This window comes from Mesoplodon bidens (assembly GCF_964165515.1).
Source record: "Mesoplodon bidens genome assembly, chromosome: 10".
Lineage (NCBI taxonomy): Eukaryota > Metazoa > Chordata > Mammalia > Artiodactyla > Ziphiidae > Mesoplodon > Mesoplodon bidens.
This window is the reverse complement of record NC_138172.1, coordinates 67,132,469-67,147,463: the sequence shown is the minus strand read 5'-3', so window position 1 is coordinate 67,147,463 and position 14,995 is coordinate 67,132,469. Positions and strand designations below refer to the sequence as shown.

General features: G+C 43.8%; 2 protein-coding genes across 9 annotated transcripts in view; one reads left to right on the top strand and one right to left on the bottom strand.

Annotated features, from left to right (window-relative positions):
* Positions 1-5,455, bottom strand: part of ANKS1A (ankyrin repeat and sterile alpha motif domain containing 1A) — a 188,739-nt gene extending 183,284 nt beyond the window's left edge. For all 7 annotated transcript variants that reach the window (XM_081245311.1, XM_081245312.1, XM_081245314.1 and 4 more), the window contains exon 1: positions 5,160-5,455. In XM_081245311.1, coding sequence (XP_081101437.1) covers positions 5,160-5,356 — 197 coding nt within the window. In that variant the 5' untranslated portion in view covers positions 5,357-5,455. The remainder of the gene's footprint in view (positions 1-5,159) is intronic.
* Positions 5,456-7,083: 1,628 nt separating this feature from the next.
* On the top strand, positions 7,084-14,704 carry TAF11 (TATA-box binding protein associated factor 11). Of its 2 annotated transcripts, XM_081246921.1 has the most exons (5): positions 7,085-7,372; positions 10,416-10,564; positions 12,842-12,929; positions 13,281-13,377; positions 14,048-14,704. In XM_081246921.1, the coding sequence occupies exons 1-5, from the start codon at positions 7,202-7,204 to the stop codon at positions 14,176-14,178; spliced, it is 636 nt and encodes a 211-aa protein (XP_081103047.1). In that variant the 5' UTR covers positions 7,085-7,201; the 3' UTR covers positions 14,179-14,704. The 2 variants fall into 2 exon arrangements, with proteins under 2 accessions (XP_081103048.1, XP_081103047.1); XM_081246922.1 differs by lacking the exon at positions 13,281-13,377 and having other exon boundaries at positions 7,084-7,372.
* Positions 14,705-14,995: the final 291 nt, after the last annotated feature.

Sequence of the window (14,995 nt, the reverse complement as noted above, 5' to 3'; positions counted from 1 at the left end):
GGCTCAGGGGCCCAGCCGCTCCGCGGCATGTGGGATCTTCCCAGACCGGGGCCTGAACCCGTGTCCCCTGCATCGGCAGGTGGACTCTCAACCACTGCGCCACCAGGGAAGCCCAGGAATCCTCTTTCTTTAAAACAATGAATAACTTTGTCATACCTTCTGACATTTGGAGAGAACCCATTATTGTCCCTCAAATGGGATCCAATTTTCAAAACTTTCCATTCTTCGGGCTTCCCTGGTGGCACAGTGGTTGAGAATCTGCCTGCCAATGCAGGGGACACGGGTTCGAGCCCTGGTCTGGGAAGATCCCACATGCCGTGGAGCAACTGGGCCCGGGAGCCACAATTACTGAGCCTGCGAGTCTTGGAGCCTGTGCTCCGCAACAAGAGAGGCCGCGATAGTGAGAGGCCCGTGCACCGCGATGAAGGGTGGCCCCGCTTGCCACAACTAGAGAAAGCCCTCGCTCAGAAATGAAGACCCAACACAGCCATAATAAATTAATTAATTAAAAAAAAACAAAGAAACTTTCCATTCTTCATTCCTTATTTCAGAACCTTTTCATATCTTTGGGAAATTTATGGCTGCCTTTGGATAATCTCCCCACCACCCACAATAGAGTAAAAATCTAGTTTATAGTCAAATTTATTGCTACTGTCTATAAATTTTCAGATTTCTCCAGCAAGCCTCCTTGGCTTCTTTTCTTGTTCACTCTTCTCATGCTTAAGAAATTAGGTATATAGGGCTTCCCTGGTGGCGCAGTGGTTGGGAGTCCGCCTGCCGATGCAGGGGACACGGGTTCGTGCCCTGGTCTGGGAAGATCCCACATGCCACGGAGCGGCTAGGCCCGTGAGCCATGGCCGCTGAGCCTGCGCGTCCGGAGCCTGTGCTCCGCACAGGAGAGGCCACAACAGTGAGAGGCCTGCGTACCGCAAAAAAAAAAAAAAAAAAAATCAGGTATAGAACTTTCCTAGACTATGACACAATCTATTCCTCATTTACAACCTTTGGTCTGTTTCTCTGTGCTTCTGAACCTCAGGAGTGCATTTCACTTTACATCATTCACATTGACACATATCAGTATTTAGCTCATAATCCACTTCATAGTTTTAAACTAATGAATTGTGTTTTCTTTTAACTTTTCCTTTCCTCAGAACTTTCTTCCCTTAGTTGTTAGAACACTTTTAATCCAAATCTTACTGTATTCTCAAACAGAAGTTGCTTTCCTGAAAATCAGTAGTTTCACTATAGCCATAAACATATTAAACTCTCCATAACATGAAAATGTGAGTGCCCTACTATGTGCCCGGGGCTGAAAAATACCGTTTAGAAAAAAAAAAAGTTTAAAACAGAGCCTGTCTCAAGCTACAGAATAAAGGCATTTAACAATTAGACATTCAACAATTAGAAAATGAGACAGTATTATATACAGTAAAATCCATGCTATTCAGAACCTCTGTAGGACTAGGCATTTAAGATAACTATGCTTTCTAGATAATCTACTGTTTGTCCTTTGAAATAACAAATATTATATTTCAATCATTTTAGATAGAAAACTAAAATTTTTTGTACTTTCATTAACAAGCTATACTGAACGTAGTTTAATCTTTATTTGATTGGCTAAGAGTCACAATAAACAGATACTACAGCACTAAGCTATAGTGCAGTGATGCTTGGGGTCTAACAAGGTGTGTAGGGCTATACTCATCTATGTTAATAGTCTCAAATTACTGGCAGTGGGAAAAATTATGCTAGCCTTTTACTGCTTTTTCTCTTATTTTGCCAATCTGTCACACAGACATATCATACTACTATAAACACTACAAGGAAACAGACCTTGTATTGGGAGAGGACTAATTTTGACAGACTACCTACTATGTGCCAGGCCTGAGATAAATTTTGCAGTGCATCCAACACTGGCCTAGCACAAAGCAGATGATGGGTAAACATCTGGTGGGTGAATGGCATTAGTGTGCCTGCCTGAGCAGGGCCTCTCCCTTATTTACTGTTTCTAATCTGCTGTGGCTTGGAAAACAGATACCCAAGAGTAAAAGAGCAGCACTTAAGACATGTCTGGCATGGCACTTTGCACGTGGCAGGTACAGCATGGCAAAACTGTACGCGCTCAATGGAACTGGGGAAGCCTAACAGTGAGCGTTTACAATGTGCCAGAAACTGTGGTGAGCTTCCTCCACACATTACATAAGACAATACCTATAAAACAGATAATATTCCCCCCATTTCACAGATGTAGAAATTGAGGCTCAGAGTGGTGGAGTAATTCACAGAAAGTCAAGCAGCTAGTCAGTGGTAGCAGCGAAACGTGAATCCAGGCAGTCTGACTCCAGAACAAGTGGTCTGAAGCGTAATACTATACTGCCTCTGAATAAGTATACGGTAAATAAGTGAAGGTTAGAAGGACATGAAGTTCATAACAACTTTTTTTCCTAGTAGAAGTCTTCTTTGCTGACTTTCTGATCCTCAGCAGGTATGTTCTCAATTGGTGAGGGTTACTATATGTAAAGCAATAAACTGTGAAATCTAGGCAAGCAAAGTATGAGTTGATGCACTACTGTTCACTGCAGATAATGGGTTCCAAAGAAGCAGAAGCCTGAGAGATCTGTGTGTATTAGGGTCATTAGGGAGGGCTTTAGGAGGTTAAGACCTAAGCCCAAGCAGTATAAGAGAAAAGGGATGGGTGAGAGAGGAGGCATTTTGTAGCTTAAGAATAAGCACAAAGCCTTTGTAGAATGGGGGTGGGGGTGGGTTGGGTCATAAACAGATGAGTAGACAAACATACCTGTGATCCAGAACATTTATATCCACTGCAGCTGTAAGCTCCTATTCCTGCCTGCTTTACTTGGACACTCCAAACAGCTGGACAAACGTAGGCTGCAATTGACAATACTAGTGGGGTAGGATATGGCAGTTAATCCAAGGGCCAAATCTGAAGCTACGATTCCACAGCTCTCATTAAATAACCCAGGGTCCTTGAGGTGGGGTGTGTGGGCATAGGAGACCTACCCTCTACTATTTCCAAACCTAAAAAGCGAGGACATGCTGACCTAGGGATTATCTAAATGCATGGTTTCATTTTCTCAGAAATCTTTCACTAGGTTTAATCAGAGTCACCTCTAATTAATGGCACACCTAGTGTAACTAGTGCCTGCAGATCCTCCCTGCCCCTAAGAGTCACAGGGATGAAAGGCCGGGGCAGCTCTGAGGCCATCTACCATCGACGACAGATACAGGAACAAGTCAGAAGGAGTCAGCTCTCTTACACAAGGGAGTGGAGACAACATCCACCCTTTATGACAGAGACTGGACATATTAACATGAGGCCCAAAGTAAAAAAAAAAAAAAGAAAATCAACAAAGATTTTCTAGTCTTGCTTAACTACAAGGTAGTTAAGGAGGGGGTGTGGGGGGGGTAAGGTATCTCTGGCAAACAGCCAAATGTTGTAGCATTCAGCTCATTAGAGACAGGCACCTCCAAACCGGTATGGTCTTTCTCTCATCTCTCAGACATCAGAAGTGCAGGAATATCAAAGTAATCCAGGTAAGATTCAAAATCCAATTTATGTATTCGAAGTACATATATTGAACACCTGTGTCAGGCACTGATCTAGGAACTGGGAATATAAACATAAAGACTGTCACTCTGAAAGATGGAAGTATAGCCATCCATTATTATTATTTCTGTTTATCACACCCAACCTCTTAAGATTCCAGACAGAAAGTTCTTCTAGTGACCCACTGGCACCAAATAAGTCTCCTTTCCCACCTCAGTACCCCTGACCATGGTGTGCCCACTTGGAACGCTCTCATAGTACTTCACCTACCCAAATCCTCACATCCTGCAAAGTCAGCTGAAGTCCCCCTCCTCCTGGAAGCCCTGATCTCCATCTCATCCCACAGTGATGTCTCATTTCTCTGAACTACTAACAGTGAGTACCACCATCAGTTTATGTAAAAACGCATCATTTCCTAATTGATACTTTTATTTATTCAACAAATCCTGAGTACTAACTATGTGACAGCATTGTTCTAGGGGCTGGAAATTGCCGCAAATGGTACTGGGTTTTGCCTCCCCAAAAGAACCCCCTGGGAGAGTTCTCCTCTTAGACTGCTTTTTAATATCTTCCTGTATAGACCTGGGTTTGCACTCAGTGCTTAATACCTAACAATTTATTAGAGCCTTGGGCTTTTTTGGTCCAAGCTCACTCAAATTGAAGTTACATAAACTAATGGGGAACAAAAGCGAATGAAGCCATTTCTAAATGAACTTCCACTTCTTAAAAACCTCAATAGAACAAGGAAGGAAAAGAAAACCGGCTATGAAAGTGCTGCTGAAACAACACATTTTACTCACACTGACAAAGCATCTACAATCCCCCCTCCAAGCCACATAAAAACGACCTTTTTCTCTCAACCCTTACAGCTCCAGATTCAAGTGTTTATTTTAACAACAGACCTTGGAAAAGTTTAAAGCTCCCCTCAGCTTCCTAAACAAGCCTTTCTAAAGCTTTATTTTTTGATGAATAAACCCCCTGATGAACCCTGCATATGCCACTTAACAGACTAATCCAATGAGATTCACTATAAGGAACCAGAATTGACGCTTCAAGCACAAGAGGGGCTCAAAGAACACTTTGAGCGTGATAAACGCAGAGGCAATTTTAATATAAACAACAAAAGCCACGTCCTGCAGAGCCTGGTGGAAGGTTCCAAGTTCCCAAAAGAAGGGAATCAAGAGAATTTCCTCCAAGGGAACCGCGAGATTCTGCAAGGCGTGGGAGTTTCTGCAGGAGATGAGGGAGATTTAAAATATACATATTTTCTACTCTAAAGTGGCTTGTGAGATACAACAGCTGGCACCCAACAGCGGGCGAGGGTGAAGCCCGGCTGTGCCATGCGGCGGAGGCTGCCACCTGGGCACTCCCACCATTCTTCGCTGCCGGGTTAGGCGAGACGAGGAGAGCCTGACGCCGCGCGGACCCGCACCGGCGCCCCTCTCCCCTTGGGCCGCCTGCCCTCGCCCCGGGGCACCCCGCAAACCCACCCCGCCAGGGCTTCCGGAGCCCCGATCTCTCTGGGGACCCAGGAGACGGGCAGGGGAAGGGGGGTCTCCAGGCAGCTGCCCAGCCCCGTAGCGTTACCCACCTGAGCAGGCTGGAGAGGGGGTGGCTCGAGGAGCCGAGACCACCGCCGCCGCCGCCGCCGCCGCCGCTGCCTCCCCCTGAGCCCCCGCTGCCGCCGCCCCCGAAGCCTGAGGAGAGCCGCTTCCCGGACAGCAGCTTCTCCACGGCCGGGAGGTGTCCGGTGCGGGCCGCCTCCAGCAGCTCCTGCTCCTTCCCCATCCCCAGGGCCGCCGCCCCCTGGACCCCCTTTCCGGGGCCGCCGCCAAGCCTGTTCTGGCTCGCAAACTTTCGGTCTCCGGGCAACGCGCCCCCCAAACCGGCCGGGACACCACCCCCCTCCCCCCGCCTTTTCCCTCAGGAGCGCGTCACTTCCGGGATCCGGCGTCACGCGTCAGAGCGCCCCCGCGCCCCGCCCCCTTGCCCACCTAGCTGGGCGGGGCTCAGCGAGCGGGAGCAGGTGGTTGTGGTCTGCGCCGAGTGCACCCCGCTGCGCAGAGATAGGCCTCCCAGGTCAAGAGGAGAGCGTCGCAGGTTCACCCGCTGTATAAGTGGAAGGGAACAAACCCGGTTCACCTGTCTGCGCCTCCCGAAGTGCGCTCCTTTTCCAAAGGTTTTGGGAGCTCGCAGGACAGAAAATACGGTAATTCATCCAGGCAGTGTAGAAACAAAGAGAGGAATATGGTAACGCGCACCTACATTTCCAAGGCCATTCCTTCTGAACACATAAATATGTAATGGGTGTGGGAACCTAGTGATAAAGACGTGAGTAAAATGCCCCCCTCCGTACCGCAATGAGGAAAGAGAGGAAAATTTTAAAAGGGAAATATCCGCACTTCATGCTCCCAATCCCTGAAATGGCTCGTTAAAGCGAAACACTCAAAGGAAATATCTCCCTCCCAGCAGGATTTGTTTCCCCTTACTTTTTTCTTTTTTTTTTTTTAGCCGCCCCCGAGGCATGCGGGATCCTAGTACCCGGATCAGAGATCGAACCCGCTCCTCTTGCAGTGGAAGTGCGGAGTTCTAACCACTGGACCGCCAGGGAAGCCCCTATTTCCTCTTACTTTTTTTTTTTTTTTTTTTTTTTTTTTTTTTTTTTTTTTTTTTTTTTTGCGGTACGCGGGCCTCTCACTGCTGTGGCCTCTCCCGTTGCGGAGCGCAGGCTCAGCGGCCAGGGCTCACGGGCCCAGCCGCTCCGCGGCATGTGGGATCCTCCCAGACCGGGGCACGAACCCGTGTCCCCTGCATCGGCAGGCGGATTCTCAACCACTGCGCCACCAGGGAAGCCCTCCTCTTACTTTTGATGACATTAACCAAAGTGACATTAAAAGTCACATTTGTAAAACCGACCCCAATCTTGAGTCCTGGTGAATTGGGAAAATCATACAATTGCGTAGAAACCGCCTGTTTTTTGTTTGTGGTGCTAGGACTGTTCCTGGCTCGAAGTAGACGCTCAGTAGTTGTGGAGTTAATAATGCACTGGATAAATTCTGTTCAAGCTGTATGACTATTTTCTTTCATTTTAGGTGCTTGAGGAACGGAAGAGAAATGCTGGCAATTCAATGTTAACACAAGCCCGAGGTCTCTGTCCAATTGAACTCTAAGAGGTTGAGTTCCCGCCTGCGTTTGCCCGGTAGCCGCATCCCACAACAAGGGCGAACAACGGAATTGAGTTTTCTCCTGTCCCCAAACTTTACTCTGAGGAAAGAGGATTAAGGACGGAGTTCACTGACACTGCGTTTTGAGAAAGACGGAAAGGAAAAAGAAGCCCTTCAGTAAACAACAAAGCTCTCCTTTACAAATGCTGGTTTCCCAAGGTGGAAAATCCATAAACTGATTTCCGTGCCCTCAATTTTCCCTCTCCCCACTGCCACCAAATCAGAAGTAAATCGGAGCCCTGAAGTCCTCTAGGCGCGCCTCTAAATGACCTCTCGGAGGAGCGGTATGGGTGATGTCATAGCAGCGCGACGACAGGAAGTAAGCTGCCGGGCTGCGGTACTGTGCGGAGTCCAGAGCTCCTGAGTCTGACAGCACCGCGATCTCCTCTCCCATCTTCTTCTCGCCGCCATGGATAATGCCTGCGAGTCGCCCACGGAAAAAGGTGGAGAGACAGGCGAGTCAGATGAGACGGCCGCTGCTCCTGGGGGCCCGGGGGTTACTGACACGGACGGAATCCCGGAGGAAACTGACGGAGACGCAGATGGGGAATTGAAAGAGGCCTCGGCTGAAGAAGGCGAGGTAGGGAGAGATGTGTTGATGAGGCCGGAGGAGTTGTGTCACTGGCTGCTTGACAGGCTTCTTGGTTGGTCCCTCCCAAGCTAAGATAGTCGAACTCACCATGACCCTTTAGATCTGCCATAGCGGGGTTGGGGGGAGAGAGGAGACAAAACCTTCAGAGCCGGTTCAGTTCCAGAGACCCAAGCACTGGCTCAATATTTTTAATCCCTGCCCTTAGGCGTTAAAGCTACTTCTAAGGGAATTTCAAATTGCCTGTTGGTTTTCCTGGTGAGGAAATTGAGGTCAATGCCAATCAACACTGAAACTTAGGGCAAAAGCTAGAACCCAGGATTCCTAGTACTACTTTCACCCCAATATGGTTTCTTAGATATTGCTTAAGTGTAACTTTGTCATTATAGGCTGCAGTGTCGTTAAAGGGAGACTTTGAGGTAGTTACTAATTTAGTCACGTTCTTATCCTCTTCGGACATTTAACTGCTACCAGTGACCTGGGTGCTGATGTCCAAGGGTCTCCATGGCACCAAACCTATCAATTGTGCCATCCCAAGAGTTCAGCAATGTTGCTCCGCTGAGCATCAGTCAGGATACTAGAATCTCAGCGTTCTCTAGGTTCCATTTCTGAAGGTAGAATCTTGGGGTCTCAGAGCTATAATTCCTGTTGGAATATAAGTGTGAGAGCATGGGTGAAGACACTGAATTAAATGGAAACAGACTTTCAGAGCATAAAGTTGTATCAAAATATATAAAGTTAAGAACTTTTAGAAAAAGAAAAATGTGACAAAACTACTTTAAGAAGGAACTTTTAAAACAGATCTCAAGGCCAGAAAGGATTTAAGTAATAATTAGCTTAGTCCAGTAAAAAGCTCACTACATACAGAAATTTGCACCTAGAAGATAAAAAAAATTTTTGATGCTTGTGAAACACTTTTTTTTTTTTTTTTTTTTTTTTTTTTTTTTTTTAGCGGTACGCGGGCCTCTCACTGTTGTGGCCTCTCCCGTTGCGGAGCACAGGGTCCAGACGTGCAGGCTCAGCGGCCATGGCTGACGGGCCCAGCCGCTCCACGGCATGTGGGATCTTCCCGGACCGGGGCATGAACCCGTGTTCTTTGCACCGGCAAGTGGACTCGCAACCACTGCGCCACCAGGGAAGCCAATGTGAAACAGTTTTTTAAACTGATCATATACCAGACCACAAAGAAAAGCATAAATTCTTAAAAGTAGAAATCATAACAGATCATATCCTGTTAGTACAGTGCAATAGAACCTGAAATTAACAACAAAAAGTTTCTCCCACTCCCACTCCCTCCAAAAAACTAACACCTGGACGTTTTAAACTAGTTTCTAAATAGCCTTTGGATTAAAGAAATTAACAAAGAGAACGCCACATCAAATCCAATGGGATTTGACCAAAACTTTATTTAAAGAAAAATTCATAACCTTACATATTTTTACTAACAAACAAGAGATATTGAAAATAAGCACCCAGCTCAAGAAACCAGAAAAAGAACAAAATAAACCAGAAGAATGTAGGAGCAAGGAATTAATCAGGATGAAAGTAGATGTTAATGAATTAGTGCTTAAAAACATAAACAATAAAATTAAGACCTGGTTATTTGAAATGTAAATGTACAACATTATGAAATAAGAAAGGGCTATAGGCACTGATACAGAGATCTTTAAGCTTTAAGAAAATTTGATGTTCAAGTTTAGAACAAGTAATTTTGAAACTTCAAGAAAAATGGCTCATTTTTAAGGATAATGTAAATCACCAAAATTGAAGCACAAAGAAGTTAGAAAATTTGTATATATCAGTAACTAGAGAAGAAGTTGAAAAGGTTGTTAAAGATTTACTGCCTTCGCTCTCAACTTACTTCTCATATTCCTGTATGAGTTTAAATGTGAGTTTCTCTTTAAGGAAGCAGAAGTTAAATCTCATTAATGAGGTTTTTTGTATCCTTAGATTCTATATTGCTGGAGGGGATGAAGTTTGGATTTTTTTGTTGTCATTATTAAACAGATATTAAACATCTAGTATGAGTAAAACAATGGGTAAAAAACAATGAGTAAAAAAATATTTATGTGAGGAGAGATAAATAAGAGACAAACCTATCTTCAAAAAGTTGCCAGTCTAAGGGCTTCCCTGGTGGTGCAGTGGTTAAGAATCCGCCTGCCAATACAGGGGACACGGGTTCGAGCCCTGGCCCGGGAAGATCCCACATGCTGCGGAGGAACTAAGCCCATGTGCCACAGCTACTGAGCCTGCGCTCTAGAGCCCACGAGCCACAACTACTAAGCCCGCGTGCCTAGAGCCCGTGCTCTGCAACAAGAGAAGCCACCACAATGAGAAGCCCGTGCACCGCGACAAGGAGTAGCCCCCAATTGCTGCAACGAGAGAAAGAACGCGCACAGCAACAAAGACCCAATGCAGCCAAAAATAAATTAATTAAAAGAACTAAAGAATAACTAAAGTTATCAGTCTAGTAATGGGAAGTAAATATTTGCATGATACAGTGGTATTGAAAGATAGGAAGAAAAGAGCCCTACATGTGGGAGAAGCTCACTTAAAATCCCAAATTCAGAAAAACACTGCTTTGATGAGAAGGTGCCTCCTTTTTAATATTCTTTCCACATAGAATCATCATCAGTAAAGAGATCTATAGATTTAGATGAAGAAGAGCTGGCTGGGTAGAGAGGACTTTTATGACATCCCCTCTAAAAAATAAGGTCAGAAGAAGGCGATCAGGGGGAGAGTGGTTTTCATGATCCTTGGCACTACATTGCCCTTGTAAACAGATAACTGGAACTAGGATCATAGCTAACCTGGAAAACTGGACTATTTAGTAGGCTTTCTTTCCACAGCGGGGCTAAAAACTCCTTCAGGAGAGACAGGGTAGCTTATATTTGATGGTACAGCCAATGCCTGGAACCAAAAAACTACAGAAATAAGTAGATTTGTTGTGTTGTAATGAGAAATGATGTCTTCTTACCTTACCCAAGTCTGGGAAGTAGGCCAAATATATAAAGGGTTTCTTTTGTCTTCTTAGCTCAAGAGTCAGGATATCTCAGATTTAACAGCAGTTGAAAGGGAAGACTCATCATTACTTACTCCTGCAGCCAAAAAACTGAAAATAGATACCAAAGAAAAGAAAGAGAAGAAGCAGAAAGTGGATGAAGATGAGATTCAAAAGATGCAGTAAGTCACTTTTCTGATCTTTCCCCTTTCAAGGCTCCAACCTAATCACACAAAGTTAATACATTTTTCTTGTCCTTAAATTTTTTTTCTTTTTTAAACTCAAAAGAAAATAAAGCAATTAATATTGTATTATGTTACGGTATAGAAAATATAAGTAAAAAGAAAAATATCACCATACCACCAAAATGAACACTGTTAATATTTTGATGTATATTCACCAAGGTATTTTCTTTATATATATATAGATTAAATTAAAACTTTCAGGGCTTCCCTGGTGGCGCAGTGGTTGAGAGTCCGCCTGCCGATGCAGGGGACACGGGTTCATGCCCCACCAGGAAGATGCCACGTGCTGCGGAGCGGCTGGGCCCGTGAGCCATGGCCGCTGAGCCTGCGCGTCCGGAGCCTGTGCTCCGCAACGGGAGAGGCCACAACAGTGAGAGGCCCGCGTACCGAAAAAAAAAAAAAAAATTTCAAAGATGTTAAAGACTGTTTGTAACCTGTTTTCCACATTATATATGGTAAATGTTTTCCATGTCAATAATTATACATCTAGGTCATAATTTTCTTCAAAATGGAAATAGCTTCATTATGTTTTCTGATTGTAAAAATGGTATGGGTTCATTGCAAATAATTCAGAAAATACAGAAAAATAGAAAAAATAATTACTTATAATTCCACCACCCAGAATTTACCCAGAGTATATATTTGGCTATATACCTTTTCAGATATATTCTTTAATGTTTGATATATCAGTATTTAGCTAAATATTTTCATGTCAGTAAATATGCCCATAAATCATCCTTTTTTCCCTTAATTAATTAATTAATTAATTTATGGCTGTGTTGGGTCTTTGTTTCTATGTGAGGGCTTTCTCTAGTTGTGGCAAGCAGGGGCCACTCTTCATCGCGGTGCGTGGGTCTCTCACTATCGCGGCCTCTCTTGTTGCGGAGCACAGGCTCCAGACACGCAGGCTCAGTAATTGTGGCTCACGGGCCCTGTTGCTCCGCGGCATGTGGGATCTTCACAGATCAGGGCTCGAACCCATGTCCCCTGCATTGGCAGGCAGATTCTCAACCACTGCGCCACCAGGGAAGCCCCTAAATCATCATTTTTAATGGCCGCATTGTATTCCATTATGTGGATGAACTATGATGTAACCTATTTCTGTAGTTGTTCTGGGTTTTTTTTTTTCCTCTTTTGACAACGTTATGATCAACATCTTTGAGCACATCTTTGCATACTTGTCCATTTACTTCCTAAAATAAACTCCTAGAAGGTAATTGGTAGTTTAAACAGTATGAACGTTTTCAAAGGATTTTCATTTGTATTTCCAGATTCTCCAAAAAGGTTGTTCCACCTCACAGTCTACCAGCATGTATGAGTTTGTGTCCTCCCATCCTCACTAATACCATGCTTTTTAATACTTCTTTATCTGTTTTATGAAAAATGTTAATCTTGCTTTTAGTTCATCATTTTAATTTCTTTAGTTAATACTGAAGCTTAATTTTTTCCCTCTCTATATATTGGCCATTGGTATATTTTGTAAATTTCCTATTCACTTCCTTTGCTCATTTTCTAAAATTGGTATGGCCATCTTTTAATTTATTTGAAAATTTAACTATATATTAAGATTATTAACCCTTTTCCATATATTTTATAAAATTTCCCCTTAATCTGTTAATGTTGGAAACTACTGATTTGAATATAAATTTACATATTAAATTTTTATCTTTAATGTGAAGTGTAGGGCCTCCCTGGTGGCACAGTGGTTGAGAGTCCGCCTGCCGATGCAGGGGATACGGGTTCATGCCCCGGTCCGGGAGGATCCCACATGCCGCGGAGCGGCTGGGCCCGTGAGCCACGGCCGCTGAGGCTGCACGTCCGGAGCCTGTGCTTCGCAACGGGGGAGGCCACAACAGTGAGAGGCCCACGTACCGCAAAAAAAAAAAAAAAAAAAAGTGAAGTGTAGTGAGGTAGCCTTATGGGGAGAGAGAGCCTAATGCTGAAAACATAACCTGTGTAGTGTGATTCAATGACCCAACATTGTTGTTTTTGTTCTTAGTGAAGTAAGAAAGGAACTTGCATTTCACTTATTGTCAAGTTCCATAAGAGTAGAAATGCTTTCTCTTCATTCCTCATAAACACTAAGCCTAATACTATTGATCCCTTGAAAAATTTATTTTTTAAATATCTGAGACTTGCTTTTATTGACATAATAATATATATCTTAAGTATTCATTCTTATAAGTGAACTTAATGACCTGAATCTTTGTCTAGAATCCTGGTTTCTTCTTTTTCTGAGGAGCAGCTGAACCGTTATGAAATGTATCGCCGGTCAGCTTTCCCTAAGGCCGCCATTAAAAGGGTAAGGATGGACTACCACACTCATTTCCATGAGCTATGAGAACTGAATGAGACTCAAGAGCTGTATCCATTGGCATTTTAAGTGAGGTGTTAGGCAAGTTGGTGGAACCTTTAGGCAGGAAAATAAAAATAGCATGCCCCTCAATAATCTGACCAGGTGTAATTTTGTATTCTAGGGATAGGGTCTCAACAAATAGAATAGGCCATTATACACCTGAATCCTTTTGTTTTACTGGTGTCAATTTCAAATCCAGCCTTTAGTGAACTCTTTCAGTGCAGAGCTCTTATGGGTACTATGTTCCAAAGCCGGTCCTTGACTACCTTAATCACAGTCTTTTGTCCTTCTTTCAAGCTGATCCAGTCCATCACTGGTACCTCTGTGTCTCAGAATGTTGTTATTGCTATGTCTGGTATTTCCAAAGTTTTCGTCGGGGAGGTGGTAGAAGAAGGTGAGTGGTGTTGGTCTAAATACTGGATTGAGCCTGTGGTGGTCTTATTTCCAAGAATATCTATAGTGAGGGACTTATTAAGGCACCAGTGGTGGTTTCCATTTACACTAGAAAGGGAGCCTTGCATTCAGGAGAGCATGAACATTATTCCTTGGAAGTTTCAATACTGGAAGGCCTGGAAACACCTAGGAAATCTGCCCTCCTGATTCCTGTCCTCAGCCCAGGGTGACAGAAGCAGACTTTGTATTTTCCTCCAATGGATTTTGCTCATTTCTGCTGCCAAAAGTAAAGATACAAAAAAAAAGCAGTCACTGGGGCTGACCAGTGTGGTATGGTGAGTAGTTGTCCCTGATGTTATGAACCCTGGGAACTGCCCCCTGTCCATCAAGTAAAGAACCTGGCTGCTGCCCATTGCTAATTTCTAGCTGGTGAAATACCTATTCTTTTAAGGAGAAGATATGTTTTAAACTGTTGCCTATGATAAAACCTGACGTGGGATATACTAAAGCTAACATGATACATTTTATAGCATTCTCTTAAGAAGGGAAAATGTCTTGGTTTATTTCTTTAGCAAGCTTAAGAAGAGTTAATGAGAATTACAGGACTCAAAAGGATTGTAATACGTAAGCTCTTGTGTGATAATGAAGCTCTCTCCTTGCCCTCTGTTTAGCACTGGATGTGTGTGAGAAGTGGGGAGAAATGCCACCGCTACAACCCAAACATATGAGGGAGGCTGTTCGGAGGCTGAAGTCGAAGGGGCAAATTCCCAACTCGAAGCACAAAAAAATCATCTTCTTCTAAACCACAGTCTAGAAGGGCCTGGTACTGAAGGAAGAAGTACTCATTCCAGACTTCCTATTGCATGAGACTCTCTGCACTGGTGCTTTAGTATCTCAGTCCTCGAAGGATTCCATGATGCTTTAATCTCTTCCTCAAAACTCTGATATTCATTATACCTTGAAGGCATGCAGCCTGTTTCATACTTGCCTTGACTAAATATTGGGACCTCTGAGGGCATTCTGAGGCATTTAACTATTTATTACTGGCTAGTTGGGAGAAGAAAGGTTGATGAGCCTTAAGCATCTTCTGGACAGGAATGCTGCTTTCAGGAAGAAAACCCTTCCAAGACGGTTTGACGGTTTCACATTGAAGCCTGAAGTTGCAATGACTTAGGATGTTTCTTACATTTGGTTTTAAGTAAATGAAACAATCAGAAACTTTTGACTTGTGATACTCTACCGTGAAGGACACGGTGACAGCAGGAGCAGTGGAGTAGTCTGTCCCTGTAAACATTTTGGTGAGTGATCATTAAACTGTTTTCCAACTTGCCACGTGTGCGTTCGTTTTCTGTCTAGCAGGTTGGAATGGCGGGGAGAAGTTCATCGTTCTTTTTGGTGTCAGAATAAAACTGGTCTTGGCTTTTTTGTGAAAATTTGAGCCCTCCCCATTTCCTACCAGAACAATTAAAATTTTATCTCATAAGAGTACTTAAAAACAATGTAAAACCTCATATGTTTCAATTGCTATAAACAGATATACCAGAACCAATACTGTTTAATAAGTTTAATTTGCTTTTTTCAAGTGGTTCACAGAACCAGTACACTCAAGCTTTGATTAG

Excerpts from the sequence above, each read along its gene's own strand:
- TAF11 (XM_081246921.1), top strand. The coding sequence starts at position 7,202 with ATGGATAATGCCTGCGAGTCGCCCACGGAAAAAGGTGGAGAGACAGGC. Across the intron at positions 10,565-12,841 it reads GATGAGATTCAAAAGATGCA|AATCCTGGTTTCTTCTTTTT; the intron begins GTAAGTCACTTT and ends ATCTTTGTCTAG. Across the intron at positions 12,930-13,280 it reads CTAAGGCCGCCATTAAAAGG|CTGATCCAGTCCATCACTGG; the intron begins GTAAGGATGGAC and ends CCTTCTTTCAAG.